At 43.1% G+C, this 19,169-nt stretch overlaps 1 protein-coding gene across 1 annotated transcript in view; it reads right to left on the bottom strand.

Annotated features, from left to right (window-relative positions):
- Positions 1–1,350: 1,350 nt before the first annotated feature.
- The window catches only part of LOC122543030 (eukaryotic translation initiation factor 4E-binding protein 1-like), an 18,810-nt gene continuing 991 nt past the window's right edge, over positions 1,351–19,169 (bottom strand). Inside the window, exons 2-3 of the mRNA XM_043681219.1 lie at positions 3,292–3,465; positions 1,351–1,798 (exon numbers count right to left, since the gene is read on the bottom strand). Of these exons, the coding sequence (XP_043537154.1) occupies positions 1,767–1,798; positions 3,292–3,465 (206 nt within the window). The 3' untranslated portion in view covers positions 1,351–1,766. The remainder of the gene's footprint in view (positions 1,799–3,291; positions 3,466–19,169) is intronic.

Here is a 19,169-nt window from a genome sequence, read left to right as displayed (position 1 = left end):
AATGCACCCAACACAATGGGAAATTTGGCATGACCAATTCACTTGACCTGCACATCTTTGGACCGTGGGAGGAAGCCGGAACACCTGGAGGAAACCCACGCAGACACGGGGAGAATGTGCAAACTCCACACAGACAGTCGCCCAAGGTTGTAATCAAACCTGGGTCCCTGATGCTGTGAGGCAGCAGTATTAAGCACTGAGCCACCATGCCACGCCAAAATGATATCAACTGAAGACTCTATTCATACCTAAGCTCTATACCACACAGTTCCTTTCAGGACCCTTCCATCTTCCTAATGTGTCTTCATTTTAAACTGCACATTAAAATTGTCAAATTTCTTCTCTAATTCCCCCACTGTTCTCTCAGTCATTATGGCCACTAATTGTCTTACAAACAACACTGCATTCATCTCAGACATGAAATGAACGAGTGGAGAATATCAATTGGTGTTTGCAGAAAAGTTCCAAACTTTACCCATAATTTGTGGACTGTTGGCAAACCTCACAATTGGAAAGTCGGTTTTAATTCTTAGCTTGCAACGCCCCAGTAGGATTATTCTAATCAGCTGGCACAGTTTTAATCTGGTCTTATCAAGTCACTCCAAAAACATCAAAACTTTAAGTGTCAGTAAAGTCATCAAATGCGTTCAACAACTGAACTGCACACTCCAAACAGAGTCTCAGCAGTGTGAGAATTTGAATGTTTGTCAGGAGCAAGCTCTCAGTTAATCTTGCAGATAGGACAATGTGTGGAATAGCCTGAAGAACCTTTCCATGGTGAGGTTGTTGACTCAAAATTGGACGTCCTCAAAAAGTGAGTTCTTACAATTCATCAAGAATTTTTTTCTTCCATCAGATTTAACAAAGACCAGTAACACCCTGTTTTGGTGAGCTGCAAGTACAAGCTTCTGAAGGAAAAACAAATGAAAGGAAATGAGAAAAATAACCCATGCAGACCAGAATACCATGATGTGGTTGACTGCTGAGAGATAAGGTCCTTCCCATTGGGACTTCCTCTGACAGATTAAGACAAACATGCCTCACCCGATTAAGTATTTATACTGGACTGTGGATTTACATTCAAAGTTTCATAAGCATCTTTTGTGGCTATATAATAGGCCTTTGTGTTTTTACAGCATGGAAATGTCCCTTGGGCTTTGCATTATGGCTGTCACAGTCAATTCAATGGAACAGGAATTGATCATGGGACCAAATACACGAGCATGCTGTACATTCAAACATTGCTGTGAAACACTTTGTAGACATATGTTGCAATAAACTACATTGGTAGACTTGATAAACATTCTAACAAAGTTGTAACTTGTTTGAGGCAAGACACAACAACGTAAAATGATTGAATTTCACTTTATTTTGTTGGTTCTCTCTTTTGCTCTGTCTTCCCTCCAAAAATTACATCTTGAAAGGGATTACCTTTCACCTTGATTTATTAAAGGCGTACAATTTTTCAAGGCAGGTTAAAGAGATCAAGAACCTGAGAGGTGCCCCAGCTTTACAATGGCTGTCGCCAGTGAGATCAGTGGATATTCTCCCATGTATCTCACATGGCACTCAATACTTTTCACAGTATTTGCAGAACAGGTTATTGTCTGTAGCCAGATCCATCGGTGGCAGGAGAACCTTGCATTTTTTTTTTATTTTGAAGTAGAGCTGGTGACTTGGAGAAATACCTGGGCTGACCAATAAGCTCAACTGAAGAGGATCCAGGGTCAAACTTCCTCATTCTGAAGGAAAGCATGTGGTGCGCCTTAAATGTCCATCTCAAACTGGGCATCATCTCCTGATAAGGCAGAATACAAAAACTGTTTAGAACTTCTAATGACGCAAAAGGTTCAAGCAACAATTTGGTGGTGGTTGTTGCCTGGCCCTGCATTTGTCCCCACCTCCCAACCCAATCATTCAGGCAAGATTCACTTTTGAGAGGGAATCACTTCCAACAACTCGTTCCTCACTTTAAACTTGCCTCGACAAAACTTAATGTGGAGGAACCAGTGTTGGGCTGGGGTGGACAAAATTAAAAATCCCACAACGCCAGGTTATGTTCGGAAATACAAGCTTTCGGAACATTGCTCCTTCATCAGGTAGCTGTGAAAGCCTGTACTTCCAAATAAACTTGTTGGACTATAGACAACAGACGCAGGAGTAGGCCATTCTGCCCTTCGATCCAGCACCACCATTCATTATGATCATGGCTGATCATCCTCAATCAGTATCCTGGAGTTGTGTGATTTTTAACTTTGACCAAACAGGCAGAGCATTTATTTAAAAATAAGGAAACACAGTTGCTTGACCATACGGGCATTGGGATTATAAGCCACACTGACTTTCCTCCTTTGTTAGCCCATTAACATGAGAGGTCCATGTGGTGCCCCAACACTTCTGCACTGCAGAGAAACCTGGACTGTGTGGCAGTGACACCTGAGTACTGAAGAAATTGCACCAGCAATTCACAGCATTCAACAGGAGGAACATCATCTAAAGCTGAATGTCCTTACTGAAGCCAGATCATGAAACATTCAGACAACACTCCTGTCAAATCAGGTACAATGGACAGCAGACTGGTACGGAAGGGATGCAAAGCGTCTCCCCTTTCCAGCTAAGTTCCTTTTAAATTGTGCAGCTGCTCCAAAGTCCCGCTGAGGTTTCACCCAGATTGACTGGCATGCCGAATCAATGACTTCTGTTTTGGAAGCTGCTGGCACTCAGCTGTTGGAATCCTCTGTGTACTGAGGGGAAAAGTAGAGTCTTGGCCACCAGGTTCTGTTTGCCTGAATTTTACATGACCAGGATTCCAAACAAGGACAAGGACAAAACCATCACCACAAAGACATGGTGAAACTTCCCTTCATGTGTGGCACCACTGACTTTCAGGGCAATGAGGAGCGAGCTACCAAAGATTTTATAATGGTGACACCAAGTGTATCACAACGTCTTAATGACCTGGGAGAGCAATGTAATAGTAGCCAAGTGAAGGAAGCAACCTCGACATTCTGGATGCCATTACTTTATGGGACACCACACCTTCACATGCCCAAAGATCTGATGAATCAAGAACCTGCCCGTAACAGAAAATGTCTAGACCCTAATCAGACTTGTCCATGAATAAAGAGACAGTCAACCACCAACAAGACAGCACAAAGTGACACCTTAAGTTTGGATGGCCTGAACCCACAATAACAGCGCTGGTGTTAAGTGGATTACACTAACACATTTGGACTCTGCAATGTGACCTCCACTGAAATTCTCCCCAACACGCTGGCTCCTGTAACTTACCACCAGCTGCCTTCTCCTCGTGACTGTTCACATGGTTTGTCGCTGGTTTCACCTTCTCTGTTGCATTTGGACTTGTGACACCCGGAATGTTTGGAAGATCACGTGGAGGAGTCTTGGCAACTGGAGAGTTGCGGCATTCCATAAGGAATTTACGGTCATAAATAATGCGGGTACCTGCAACAGAACAGCAACGCAGCTGTCAGAACAAATAATATTTGTCCCAATTGTGCAGGCATTACAGACTCGTCAGGTTGTGCTGCACCAAGGGATGACACAACTGCTCAAGTTTTCTTTTGTTTGCAAGAAAGCAGAATAATCCAGGCAGGATTCTGGCCTGAACTGTCATCATCACTGGGATTGGAGAGTGAAGTGATTTCCAACTATAAATTTCTGACAAGACTGAATATTTATCAGGTCATTTGAAACCATGCATATTAAAAAAAAATCTTTGTAACAATCCAAGGCCCGTTACTTCAAATGCTACTTCTCATTAGCACTTCAAGGTCTTTCTTGTTTTGGGCTCAATTCTGTCTACTCTGGCTTGGTTTCGTTTCTGGATTCTTTCTCAATTAACCCTCCCCTACACCAGAACAAAAGATATTCTTGCGGACAACATGTGAAAATACACTTTTCACTGTATTTTTTTTATTTACAGGTGACAATAAATCTAAATCAAATCAAAATCTTTATGGTACATACAAGACCCTGAGAGGGCTTGGACAAGGAAGATGGTGAGAGCCTGACACATGTCATGGGAAAGATAAGAACTGGGGGAATCAATATAAAAATCAGGGGGAGGAGGATATTTAATTTTTCCCAGACTGTTGCAATCTTTGGAACACTTGCCCAGAATTCAGTGAAGGTCGGGTTCCTAAATATTTTTAAAATGGAGGTAGATTTTTTTTAGATTAGATTAGATTCCCTACAGTGCAGAAACAGGCCCAACTAGTCCACACCAACCCTCTGAAGAGTAACCACCCAGACCCGTTTCCCTCCGACGAATGCACCTAACACTATGGGCAACTTACCATGGCCAAATCACCTGACCTGCACATCTTTGGAATGTGGGAGGAAACCGGAGCACCCGGAGGAAACCCACGCAGACACGGAGAGAAGATTCTCGCCTGACTTTTCTTGGGGGGGTGGTGGGGGGGATGCCTAATAGGTAGGTGAAACTGCGAAGTTGAGACAACAAATCAGACCAGCCGTCATTTTATTGAATGGTAGAGTAGGCATGGAATCAAATGGACTTCTCCTGCCTTGAACGCTTATGTTCATTTTCCTGCCAGTTTCAGCAAAAGCACACAAACAGATGAGGGAAATTAGATGAAACCAACCTTTTGTCAGCAATCAGTGAGGCAAGCCTGGCCAACAGTACAAGTAGAGGCTGGGGCTTTTTTCCCTGGAGCCCCAGGGACGCGGAGCAGCAATCTTATTGAGGTTTATAAAATCATCAGGGGCATGGAGAGGGGGAGCAGCCAAGATCTTTTTCCGAGGGTTGTGGACTCTACAACCAGAGGGCGTAGGTTGAAGGTGAGAGGGGAAAGATTTAAAAAGGATGCGAGCGCAAACCTTTTCACACGGAGGGTGTTGCGTGTTTGGAATCAGATGTCATAGGAAGAGGACTATTACATTTAAAAGATGTCTGGATGGGTACATGAACAGAAAAGGTTGAGAGGGATATGGGTCAGATTGTCGGGTCAGCATGGATGATTTGGAATGAAGGGTTTGTTTCCATGCTGTACGACTCGATGACAATGATTGCACAACTCAGACTTACAAAACTGACTTAGGCATCCTGATTGCAACTAACCCACTGGCATGAAGTCTGAATTACAAGGGTTTCACCAAGACAGGTGTGACAGATACATCAGGCCTCTCAGCCTTAACCAATGTTTTCAGGAGCAGAAACTACAAAATTCACTCATGGGATGTGGAAATCGCTGGCAAGACCAGCATTTATTTCTCGTCCGGGATTAAAAAGATGGTAACATGACCTATTGAACTGCTGCAGTCCATATTATGTAGGCATCCTTGATACAATTAGGGACTAATCCCCAGAGTTTTGACCGAATGACGCTGAAGGAACAGTGATACAGTTGCAGGTCAGAAAGGAAATTTGCAAGCGACGGTGCACACCCACGCACCTGCTGCCATTGTCCTTCCAGATGGCAAGGGTCATGGGTTTGGAAGGTGCCAGCTGAGACCTTGGTGAATGTCTGCAGTCTACCTTGTGCATGGCATTCACCACTGCTGAGTGTCAGTGGTGGAGGGACTGAAACTTTACAGTGGGGTATGGAGCACCAAACAGGCTGCTTTATCCTGCCAATCTTCTGGAGTACTTCCAGAGCTGCACTCCTTTGGGCACTCCTCCTGACTTGTACCTTGTAAATGGTGGGCAGGCTTTGAAGAGTCAAAAGGATAGCTAAATACCTCAAGACTGTCCTGTTTTCGACCTGATCTTGCAGCCACAGAATCTATTTGGTCAATTAAGTTAAGTTTCCTGTAAATAGTGACCCCTGAATGCTAATGGCGCGGGATTTGAAAGGAATAAAAGAATGGTCAGGCTCTCTCCTGTTCATAATTATCTGGCAATGTGGTGCAAATGACACTTGCCACTGAGCAGCTCAGGCCTGAGTGCAGTCCAGCTCTCACTGCCTCCAGCTAAGTTACTTCAGAAGTTTTACACAGACAAGCGCACAATCTCTCTCTCTCATAATTTAGCTGCTTCAATTCCAAGCCTTAATCAAGGTTATCAGCTTTTGGCTGTGCTCTGTGGAAAGTAAAATACTGCCAATTGCAAGCATCTTTTTGCAGCATGACAATTTTATGTTGCATCATGGAGGCCAGTGATACAGTGTGAAAACTGGACTCAAAGACAGCCCATAATTAGTGTGATTGACCAATATTTTAGGCTGTAGGACTGAGCATAATCATACTACCAAAAGGTATGTTCTGCAAAGTGTGCAAGGATCTTCTTGTGAACACAGAGTCTTTTCATCAGGAAGGTGAATAGTGAGTGTCTGTGCATGAACAGCATCAGCACAGTACTGATCAGGGGTTCGACTTTATCTTTCGCCTGAATGTTTTGATCGTGTTCCTGCTCTGTTATTCCATATGGTGGCCATGGAGAAAGACTACTTCATTGTGATGGGGCATAGATGACAGGAGGGGATGGGGAATCATGAAAACCAATGCAAACATCAGAAAATAACCAAACCTCTCTTCCAAGATTCTGAAGCCGATGACATTACAGAGCATTGACTGAGTGTTTCCAAATGAAAACAAACATCAATGGCCTGGATCGAACTTTGATTGACTAAAGTCATCTGTGGTATATTTGTGCCCTCTGCCCAATGATCTCTGTCCTTGTTAACAATAAAGCTCATTGAATGTTTGCTATGTGAGCCAAGAGTTAGTGGAAAACTGGGCACTCATTCAAACTAATCTTGAACAAACAAGCATGAACTCAAGGTTACCAGAAATATTATCCATTTCTAGATAATATTCCAAGACAAAACATGATCACATCTGGCAAAACAGAACTATTTCTCCCAACAAGGAATGTAGCATCCTCTGATTGTGAGAATCTCAAAAGGCTTCACTGTCAAGTTAGCAGTTATCTCCTTTTCTTCTGTTACCAGGACTGTACAGGTGAAGGTTTTGGTCATAGTTATCCCTCATCTGTCATAATTCAAACATTCGTGTCCACTTGAAGACAGAACACAATGGGGTTGCAAAGGGATGATTGTGAGACCAACAGCATTTGGAAGAAGCCTGATGAAAGAGGACATATAATTTGCAGAGAATGGGTTATGCAAGAATCATGTGCCAATTATTGATCAAACTTCTGTGCAGACAACGCTGTGTCCCATCTTTAGCACAACGCATTTGGCATGACATTGTGTTTTTTGGTAATTATGCATTGTCTCCTAACATGCAGAGCTTCACAAAATTGCACAGAAAACAGATTGTTTTTAATTTGTGTAAAACAGACCAATTAGAAATTAGCAATAAATGCTGGTCTAGCCAGTGATCCACACATCCCCTTGAAAGGATTTTTAAAAACGGATGGGCAAAGTCAAGGATTGTTTGCGTCAAGGTACAATTTCTTCTGCCACTCCCTGTGGCATTTGCCTTGCAACATGATTGGACTAAATAACAGGGTGATGTCAATTGCTCGTTGGCAAAGGAAAGTAGTGCGGATGCAGGAAATTTGAAATCAGAACAGTTTGTTGGACGTCCTTCGGGTCACGCATCCACCGGTGAAGAATGAACTTTCACCTGACCTTCAGCTGCTCAGCCTCCATCCAAGACTGCACTTTATCTGAAGACAACTCTGAAATTTCACAGGGAAGCAAAGGCTGGGAGAAGATATACCCAGTTGAAAACAGTGCTGGGTGCAGTGGTAACCAAAGAGGCAAAGGGTTAAGCAACAATATTTGTCGAATTCTTCTAAAGACAAGATGAGGAAGCATTACATTGTCTACTCCTTTTGCAACAATGTGAAATTGCTGACAAAGATCATACACATCTAAAAACCTCTGTTGTGGGGATCCGTATGATGACAACTCACAATGCAGTACAACAGTAAGTCAGCTAAGTAAAACCATTGACTGATAATGGAATGCTTCATTCCAAGTCTGACAGTCTTACTGAATATAGTATTTTAACCAAATATATTGACAAACCTGACTGTGGCATAACCCTAGCTTTTCAACAATGAATTGTTTCCTGGAAATGGAAGGAATGTTTGCATGACAATAAGATCTTTTGCCTGATATGTTTATTTGTCAAAATAAACTTTATGAAACAAATTTAGCTTCTTCACTGGTACTCAGTTCTAAGACATTCACAATCCACCTCAGCTAACAGCTGACTGATTTTAAATACATCTCTAATAAAGAAAAGTGACTAGCATTTACTTTTTGTTTTAAAACATGCCTTGAGAGGAGGGTCAGGATTTTTGCCTTTATGGGGTTAGGAATAAGGCGTTGGGGTAATTCTGTGCCAGTGGCTGGTGGGTGTTTGTTGACACCCTTTCACTGGTGACTCATGGGGGATGGAATGGTTACCTGGTTTGCCCACATGCAGCTGAATATAAACTCGAGGCCAACTCTCAGAGGTTGGAGGATTTAAGGAGCACAACAAGTGCCAATGGCAGTCTTTGAGTCCTGCCTTTACCGACTGTGAAGGAACAAGGGCTAAAATATTTGGGATGGATATGAGAAATTAACTTCAGTGACATTTCTCGTAAACCAAAACAGCAAGCTGCATTTTTCTAAAGACGAGATGAGGTAGCATGACATTTTCAACTCCTTTCGCAATGTTAAATTCCTGCCAAAGATCGGACACATCTAAAAACTTCTGTTCTGGAATCCTTGTGATGACAACTCACTATCCAGTATAATAGTAATTCAGCCAGGTACAACCATAGACTGATAATGGAATGCTACATTCCAAGTCTAATAATCTTACTGAATAAAGTATTTTAAACAAACATATTGACAAACTTGACTGCAGCTCAATGCTAGGGTTTCAATGATAAATTGTTTCTTGGAAATGGAAGGGTTATTCTAATTATAAGAAGAAAGAAATTTCGCTAAGTATGTGATAAAGATTATAGATGGCTTGTTCTTGACCCAATTACTATCTTTCATGCCACATTCTAATTATGCAACACTAGAAATTCATTCTAAATGTCTTAACATAAATGATTGGATTCTATCATCTCCACTTCAGATTCATTCTTAACCTAATGACGTTTCACTTTCAGGAACCAAGGTTACGTTTCTTTAATGTTTGATGGACAGTCCTGTTTTCCTTTCAAAGTTTATATGTGCACAAAGTAGAGGATGAAGTTTGTGACTCTTTAGGAGAAATAAGTGTTAGCTATCTTCTCTTATTATTGAGCCTTGCAATTTATTCTCCTACGAAGATATCGCATTAGAATATGGCATTTCTATGTTTTATTAACCTAATGTCTGTATCACGCGTTCAGTGAACCAACATCTATTTCCTTTGGAGGAGACATCTTTTCAGCTTTGTGTGGATTCGTACAGTAACCAGTAAATTACAGCCTTGTCTCAAATAAAGTTCTTATGTTATCAGGATGATGCTGGCATTTTTGACCCGCTGTTGCAAGGTCAAGTCTGAACGTCAAGCATCAGTGTGAACACTGCTATTCATAAGCGACACGTGGCAGACGTTCTGGACGCACATATTCTACAATCAACCTGTTGGTTTGTTGTTATCACGCACCTATAGAACAAGTGGGACTTGAACCTGGGCCTCCTGGTCCAAACCTTGAGACACCATCACTGCTACGCTGGATAATTCCTGTTCAAAGCTGTTGTGTGGATTTAGCTGTTTGAGGCGGAGGAATGTCTCAAATGGTAACAAGACTGAACCCGCCCAACACAAAGGCTAAGCTGATCAACTATTTGACAGAGCATATGAATGGAGTGAGTTGTCACAGCTGATGACTTTATTCAGTGAAGTACATCTTGATCAGCACCTTAACAACTGCATTCTTGGTGAATGTGTTCAAAATAGTGAGACAATGATTGATTTTCTGCTTCACCATTTGGCGATTTTGGGTGACATTATTTATTGCAGTCAGCTCAGGACACAAGATCACCGTCTCAATTATTCTTCAGGTTATACCTTTGTTATCATTTTTTGAGCAGAGAAATAGGGCATTTCTGAACAAGTCCAAAAGCTGAATCAAAAGGATGGGTCTTCGCTCCTCCAATTCCGAGAGTGACACATGGTGATCCTGGCTAGAGACCATTCAAAAATCATCTTGGATTATGACAATCCAGGGAAGATGAACAAGGAAAATTAACCATCACCTTCCCCCTAACTTTCTGGTCTGTTTCTCCTTCATTATTCACTGCTTCCTGGAATATGACCTCACTGCATAAATCAGGCAGTAACTGAGTATTCGTCCAAGTACCAACTCTCAATCATGAAAGAACAGATTCTGGACTTTACTGAAGGGCAGTTCATTGGCTACATGTTTCATAGTTACATTACAACCAGCTGGACTGAAGTCAACATGCAAAATGTATGCCAATGTGATATGAACAGCTGCTGGTGACCAGAGTCTCAGGGCTAAGGGCCAGGAGTCTTGCAAAACTCCAGATGCCAGATTACAAACGGAAGAAAACTCAGTCCCAATCCTCCCTTTCCTGAGACCAATGCAAGCTCTCCAGTCTGAAGCTGAGAAACACCACTGCCAATCCGCATGGTTCACTTGCTCACTGACCTCATGGAGAAGCAAACATCAGGAAAGGAAAACTGCATGCATTCATGTAGAACTCTGAGCTCAAAAACTGCATGAATTCATGTAAAACTCCATTATCTCACTTTTTACATTAGAATCAATCTAAACATCATGGCATACACAGAGAACACAGGGGGCCAACACCTTCAACATATTGTCTAGCTATCACCATTGTTAACAGCTAACCAGAGAATGCAACTTTTTAAAAAAAGGGTTTTGTGATTTACACATGAAAGAAGTGAAACTATCACTGTATTCTAACAGATGAAAGGCTTAACAGACAATCAATTTTTCAATGTATAATTTCAGTTACATCACACTGCAAATTTTTGCTATAAATTCTGTGTTACGATCGAGCCCTCCACAATCACCTGATGAAGGAACGTCGCTCCGAAAGCTAGTGTGCTTCCAATTAAACCTGTTGGACTATAACCTGGTGTTGTGTGATTTTTAACTTTGTACACCCCAGTCCATCATCAGCATCTCCAAATCATCAGGAAAGGAAATTACCTTATGAGGGTTATAAATGTTTTCCTCAAGACAGAATGGATTCCAAAGAAAAACAGCTACAGCACAGCGGAGACCATTCGGCTTGACTTGTTTGTGCTCGCTCTCTCTGCAATTGTCACTCTTCAACTCATCCGACACACGATGTTCAGAGTAGAGATTGAGAGATTTCTGATCACTGGTGGTTAACAGGGTTATGAGACAGATCTTGAGAGTGGAGACATGATGAAAGGTGGGCAGATTGGGCCTGTGTTCTTTTGAATTCAGAAGAATGAGAGGTGACTTTACTGAAATATACCAAATTCTTTGGAGAACAGGCAGGATAGATGCAGCAAAGTTGTTGCCACTTGTGGGAGAGTTTCAGACCAGAATGAATCATCCCAGCATAATAAGTCACATATTTAAAAGAGAGATGAATTTCTTTACCAAAGAGGGATGTTGAAGCTGAGTCATTAAGCAGACAGATTTTTCATCAGGAAAGGAACAAGGGTTATGAGGAAAAGGCAAGATAGTGGAGTAGAGGATAATCAGATCAGGCATGATCTCACTGAATGATGGAGCAGACTTGATGGGCTGAATGGCTTCATTCTGCCCCTACACCCTGTGGTGGGAGGGAAAGAGACTTGACAAAGCAAACCACACCGGGCTTACCAGGAGCTCCTTCGCCTCTGTCCCTCAGTGAGCGCTGCACTCAGCAGATATTTCCCTGCTTCCCTTTTATGATCAGAAAGGGATGAGAATGTACAACTGACTCCACAGGGAGTGGTGCAAGGCAATAACAGACACAGTTAAAGGCAAAGGAGATAACATAAGAGAGTAAGCAGCAGAAGAATGGTTGTAAAATTTCACTGGATCACTATGACACTTCCTTAACAGACTGTAAAAGGCTCTGAAAGGTGATGAAAGATATGAGGAGATTAGACCTTCTTCTTCACCTGTCAGCTTGCCCTGTCATCAGAGTCAGCCTAATGGAAGACAGATAATTGTCCAATGGCGAAGCAGTCAAACCTCAATATGGAACAAACGGTGAGGAACTGTGTGAACATTCGGTCAGGTTTCCTATTTTCTCACTAACTTGCCCACACAGTGCACTAATATCACCGTGCTCAGGTGACGAATTCAGAAACCTGAGTCATCAGTTCCAATACAGACTGCGGTTTGTTCCTCACCCTCACCCCAATCTCCAGTCGCTCCTGCTCAGAGAAATGGGAAAAACACTAAAGGAAATGGAATGGAATGCCCAATTTCTGCCCATACTTTTCCCATCCTTTCAATGCTGCAATCGGCTTGGATGGTCGCATTTTCCTCCAAGTGATTTCGGTTTTTTAGGGGGGTGGTTTCTGTAACAAGGAGACTTCTTGTAATTTGAATAACTTACTCACTTCTGTCCCCACCTCATCCTGACTGCTTCACGTGCTGACAAGGAGGCACCTGGATGCAGGAACTGCCACACCATGTGCAACAGCTTTGACTGATGACATTTAACCAGGTGAGGGGTACTCACTGAGTTAGGCACTTACCCACCACCATGATGGGTAGACTGTTCCAGCAGACTGCATAGAAGAGGCGAAACGTTTGACTCACTAGCTTGTGCAGCAATCCAGAACATGGCAAAGCCAGAAAAGATGCCAATGTCATGCCTTTAAATCCAAGCTTCTGCAGCCAAGCGTGTACTTCTGCACAATGGTTTCACTACTTTAGAAGCACTTCAAGTCCTGTGCTGATATGTGCTTGCCGAAATGAGAAACGAAAAATGGAGATGACCATGAGCAGTTATTGGCACAAATCTAAATGTTGACAGTTGACAGACCTGTGGCATTTGCACATTCTCCTGTGTTTGCGTGGGTTTCCTCTGGGTGCTCTGGTTCCTGCCACAATCCAAAGATGTGCAAGCCAGGTGAAGTGGCTATGCTAAGTTGCCCATAGTGTTAGGTGCATTAGTCAGGGGTAAATATAAGGTAGGGGAATGGGCCTGGGTGGGTTGCTCTTCTGAAGGTTGGTGTGGACATTTTGGGTCGAAGGGCCTGTTTCCATACTGTAGGGTATCTAATCTAAAAGAAAGCGACAGAGTTAGAGCAACATGTAGAAATCTACAACTCAAATTTCTTAATTTCCAGAACATTCCTCGAGTGATAGGTTGTCCTGAATCCAAACTGGGGCAGATATGACAGACTCAAGGCAAAACACTCCAGCAGCCTGAAGAACAAAGTTCATACTTTATAGATCATAGAAGATCACAGATTCCATAGAGTGTGGAAACAGACCCTTCAGCCCAAGTCCACACCGAAGAGTAACCCACCCAGACCCATTCCCCTCCTAATGCACCCAACCTACACATCCCTGAACACTGTGGACAATTTAACACGACCAATTCACCTCACCTACACATCTCTGGATTGTAGCAGGAAACCAGAGCACCTGTAGGAAATCCATGCAGAGACAGAGAGAATGTGCAAACTCCACGTAGACAGTCACCCGTGGCTGGAATCAAAGCTGGGTCGCTGGAGCTGTGAGGCAGCAGTGCTGACCACTGAGCCACCATACCGCTCATACTATCAACCTGATAGCCCTCAACCAGATTTCTCAGTGACCATGATCAGAAAGGGTGCTTTGCATGCATCTGTTGATTAAATCAACAAAGTTATTAAGCAGATGAATTCAGGCAAGGCTGAGGAGACAGTGGAATCAAACCCTGCAGAAATATTTAAAGTGGTGCGCCCTGATAAGATACAGGTTTTCCTTGATAGTCACTTCCCGAAGGTGGAATGCAGAAATGATGATGAACAACTTTCATAACGTGATTGATGCTCCCTACAAAAGCATAGGTAGCAGAGTGGCAATGATGGAGCTCTCCCCTATGTTCATAGCTGAGCTTGAAGCATTCTGATGGGACATTTTTGAGTTGGAGATCAATCTAACCAAGGCCCAGTGCAGTCTTCACCCAGGTTGCAGCATTGTGGTCGTGATGACACAAATCCAGGAAAAATGACTCATATAGAACATGGACTTCTGTTACTTCATTTTCATGGACGTCACAAAGGCATTGGACACCATCAATAACAGAACCCTCGAAACAATGTTGGAACAGTGTATATGCAAAACACTTGTCAAGATTGAATTGCAGTTCTATGATGGATTGACAGGCCTGTCCTTTTAAATGAGGGGAGGTGGTGTTTGTGGGGGTCATGTAGTGGTTTATGGTTGTGTTATGACTAGTAACCCAGAATCACAGGATAATGCTGTAGCAGCATGCGTTCATATCCTACCATGGCAGATGGCGAAACTTGAAATCAAAACCAAAACTCTGGAACAAATTGCAAACCAAACGCCGATTAGGCGACCACTGTTAATGGTCATAAACCCATGTAGTTCACTGATATCTTTTAAGGAAGGAACTCTACCATCTTCACAAGGTCTAGCTACATGTGACTCCAGATACAAAGCAGTATGATTGACCCTTAACCAACACATGCAGTAGCTCCTCACTTGCCGTCGATCAAAATTGAAACTCCTTCCCCAAAACATTGTGTCCTACTGGTATAGACTGCCACAGCTCAAGATGGCCTTTCACCACCAAGTTGCCAAGTGCAAATAAGGATCAGCAATAAATGCAGACTTAAGTAGTGACACCCACATCCGTGTAAGGACACAGAAGAGGAAGTCACATGACACAAAGCACTTTGAAAGAACCAGCATCGCATATCTAGTGTGTCACACTCTCCTGTTATTTCCCAGACCCTGCAAATGTTTGCTTGGGATATACACCCAATTCCCTTTTGAAACCAAATACCAAAAATCTGCTTCCAGTGCTTCAAATTCCCAGTATCTCCACATTCCACGCCAGGCCCAGCTCTCCAATCCAAGGAAAATCTCACTGCAGTGATGTCCAAACCAAGTCACAGCCCATTTCAATGTGAGGCAACATTCTTCTGACTGACAAACTCTGGAGAAAAATGATACAGGAAAACGTTTCTTCAAGTTATTGTGCAACTGAGTGGAAGAGCTGCAGCCATGCCTTGTCTTGCAACATTCTTATGCTACCACCGAATACAGATCTTATCATGCTCAGGTACTGTTCACTAAACAGAGAGGAAGGAAAAGACGACAGCAGCAAGAAGAGAACATCAATCTCAATGCAACACACGTTTGATTCCAAAATTAGAAGCACCACCTCTGATCTTGACCTCGTGTTCTTCAGAATTCCTGAGAATCTTCTTTTAAAGTAACTGAGGGGAACAGACTCAAAGCACAAATATCCAACAGCAACACTGGCCCACATCTTTGCCATTTATTTTCAATACACAGACACCACATGTTGAACGAGCCAAGCGTATGGATTGGTTGAGCAAGAGGGTGCCTGGCTGTGCTGTCATCTCAAGAGTCAGAAAGTCGAGGGTTTCAGGGACTCGTGCCTGTTGTAAGGAGTGCTGCACTGTCAGAGGTGTCACTTTTCGGATGAGATATTAAACTGCTGCCCCATCTGTCCTGTTAAATGGCTGGAAAATATTTCATTGGAGCTGGGGAAGTTCTCCTCAGTGACCTGATTAATATGTGTCACTCACTGAGCATAATCAAAGCAGGTAACCCAGTCCCTGACATGTGCACGTATCAGGTGACACGATTCCAACATGACTACAGTGACTAAACTACAAGTAAAGAAAAGTGAAGTTTTCACATACTAGCAGAAACCTCAGCACTGATTGGGCTTAATCAATACAAAGAACAAAGAAAGACCACATGCAATAAAAGTAAGTTTCTAAAAGACGTGTAGGAGCAGAGAGGTCTAATTAATTATGTGCATTAGCCATTAAACATGGCAGGGCTGATGAAGTGTGGTTAATAAAGCACACAGCATTGTTGGATTCATGAACTGGGGCATAGAGCAGAGAGGTTATGCTGAACCTGTACATGATGTCAGATCAACCTCAGTTGGAGGATGGTGTGCAGTCATGGTTTGGGTCTGGAATGCACTGCTGAGAAGCAGTGGTGGAGCCAATCTCAAATGAAGCATTCAAGAGGGCATGAAATGATGATTTTAACAGAAATAACGTACAGGATATCAAGTTGGGACAATGGTACCAAGTGACAATGTTCATTTGGAGAGAGCCAGTGCAAACACACTGGGTCAAGTAGCCTCCTTCAACACTGTAGGCAAAAGTGTGGTTTCCAGCATCTGCAGTCCTGAGTTAAGATCAGAGTGGTGCTGGAAAAGCACAGCAGGTCAGACAGCATCCGAGGATCAGGAAAATCAACATTTGTGGTACTCCTTGCTACATTCTCCCCAGCCCCACCCATTTATCTCTCCACTCTGGAGGCTTCCTGCCCCTATACCTGATGACGGGCTTTTGCCTGAAACGTTGATTTTCCTGATCCTTGGATTCTGCCTGACCTGCCGTGCTTTTCCAGCACCACACTCTCCACTCTGATCTCCAACATCTGCAGTCCTCACTTTCTCCCAGCAGGTTTGAGGCTCTTGCTCCAGAGGTGGATGAGATTGGGGGCTTTGGAGAGAGGACAAGCAATTGATCATAGTGCACTACTTCAGGGAGCCTTTTGGATTGGGGTCCGGTGGTGATGGTGGTGAGGGAAGAGAGGTGTAATTGTGATCAAAGACAGTTTAGTCAAGGGAATAGACACGGTTCTCTGTGGCCAGGATTGAGAATCCTGAAGACTGTCTGGTGCTTCGGTTCAAGTATTTCAGAGATCACTGGCTCTCCTTTGTCTGACTTGCTCATTACCTCCTCAAAGAATTCTAACAGATTTGCCCTCTCCTTGCTGAAACTGCTGACTCAGACCTATTTTACGATGCACTTCCAAGTAAGATGTACATGCTACAATAATCATGGGAGGACTTCAACGTGCAGGTAGAGTGGGAATTTCTCATCTGGGCCACAGAGGAACTTGGAGTGGGAGGGGAAAGATTCAGTTATTGTGGCACCAATGATACAAGTAGAAAGAGCAAAGCAGTACTGCGAAGGGACTATGAGCAGCTAAATCTGAATAAAAAACAGAACCAAAAAGGCAATAATCTCTAGATTACTATCTGAGCCATGGGCAACCAGCACGGGGTCAACAAATTCAAGAGGGATATGCGCAGCTCAGATTCAGAGGGGAGAAACAGGCTCAAATTGACTAGATATTGACACCAGTACTAGGGAAGGAGGGAGCTGTTCTGATGGGATGGGCTCAATCTGAATGACTGGGATCAGAGTCCTGGGGAATTGCCTAACGCGGGCTGCGCATAGGGCTTCATTTACATGTAAAATTATGAAAAATACTCAAAAGGAGGGAGAAGTTATTAAAAGTATCCAGAACAAGTAATACGACAGAGTATGGGACGGTCAGGAATCTAACCTCAGGCACAGCAGATGAGGGGACACATCTGAGAAGGGGGGCAGTCAATGCAGGACTGAGGGTGTTGTACTTGAAAGCACGCAGCACACAAACCAAGGGAAATGAGCTTATGGTGCGAATTGAAATTGGTGGGTACAATGTTGTTGGTATCAGAGATGTCGCTGCAAGGGGATCAGACCTGGGAACGAACTATCGAAGGATACACATCCCAGCAAAAGGACAGGCAGATGGGGTGGGACTGCCATGTTCGGAAGCAATGGAATTAAATCAATAGCAAGAAGTAATACAGAGTCGGAAGGTGTAGAATCTGTGTGGGTATAGGTCAGGAACTGCTAAGGTAAAACAACCCTGATAGGTGGTGTATACAGGCAGTTGTGTAGTCAAAACGTGGTGATGAAAATAAATCAGGAGATAGAATAAGCAACTTTAAGGCATTATCACAATAATCATGGGGGACTTAAATATACAGGTAGACTGGGAAAATCAGGATGGTAGCAGCTCTTAAGAAAAGGAATTTGTAGAATGTCTATGAGATGGAGTTTTGGAGAGCTTGTGATAGAGCCCACGAGTGGAACAAGCAATTCTTGATTTGGTGAGGTTTGAAGAGGCAGACTTTTAGATTAGATTACATTTTTTTTAGATTACATTACAGTATGGAAACAGGCCCTTCAGCACAACAAGTCTGAGGCAGGAAATGAACCCGGGTCTCTGGCGCTGTGAGGCAACAGTGCTAACCACTGTGCCACCGTGCCGCCCACTTGATTAGGTAGCTTAGGGACCTGTTCTGGCAATTTTTTTTGAAGTGTGATAAACTTGGAGATGAGCTGTCTGCTCTGTGCCCAGCAATGTAGCTCGCTTTGGTTTTTATTAAAAGCAGGCGAAAAAAACATGTGGGGTCAAGCTCCCAAAGAACGAGGGTTTTTGGAGTTTGGAAGTTTGTTGAGGAGCCTAGCAGTGCAGACAGTGGAGCAGGACTTCCTGTGGGTAATTGGAGACAAATTCATCCCAAGGAAGAAGAAACTCACAAAGAAGCAAACATGGCTGACAAGGGGAATCAAGGAAAACATCAAGCAAAAGCATATAATACAGTGAAGACTGGTGGGGAGCCAGAGGATTGGGAAGCCTTTAAAAACCAGCAGAGAGCAACTAAACAAGCAACAAGACAGCAGCAGATGAAACGTGTGTAAACTAGCTCATAATATAAAAGAAGATTGCAAAAGTTTTTTTAAGACACATAAAAGGCAGGAGTGAGGCAAGAAACTTACCAAAAACAGAAGATCTGGTTAGAGTGGACATGGAGAAGATGTTTCTATTAGCAGAGATTCTTAATTGGGCAAGGGTTACAGGGAGAAGACCGGAGAATGGGGTTGAGAAACATATTAGTCATGATTAATTGGTGGAGCAGACCCGATGGGCCAAATGGCATAATCTGCTCCTTATGGTCAACAGTTTCCCCAATTCACTTCAAAGCATGAAAATGAAAATAAAATGGTCATTGTTGAAAAGGTTAATGTTTCAATTCACAAACCTAACATGACAAACAACTGGCCTCAGATTGATGACAGGCTTGCCTGAAGGATCATTTTCACTGAGTGCAGAGAGAGCAGACAAACTAAAAAACTCATGAGTTCCAAAGTGGGTTATGAAAGCAGCTTTGGTGGAGTCAAATACCAGCCAGCTCAACAATACAACATGCAAAGTCAGAGATTGGGGGAGGGGGGGCAATGAG

Source organism: Chiloscyllium plagiosum, chromosome 42 (genome assembly GCF_004010195.1).
Source record: "Chiloscyllium plagiosum isolate BGI_BamShark_2017 chromosome 42, ASM401019v2, whole genome shotgun sequence".
Classification (NCBI taxonomy): Eukaryota; Metazoa; Chordata; class Chondrichthyes; order Orectolobiformes; family Hemiscylliidae; genus Chiloscyllium; species Chiloscyllium plagiosum.
Note: the sequence above shows the minus strand (reverse complement) of the source record. Positions and strands in the feature narration are given on the sequence as shown.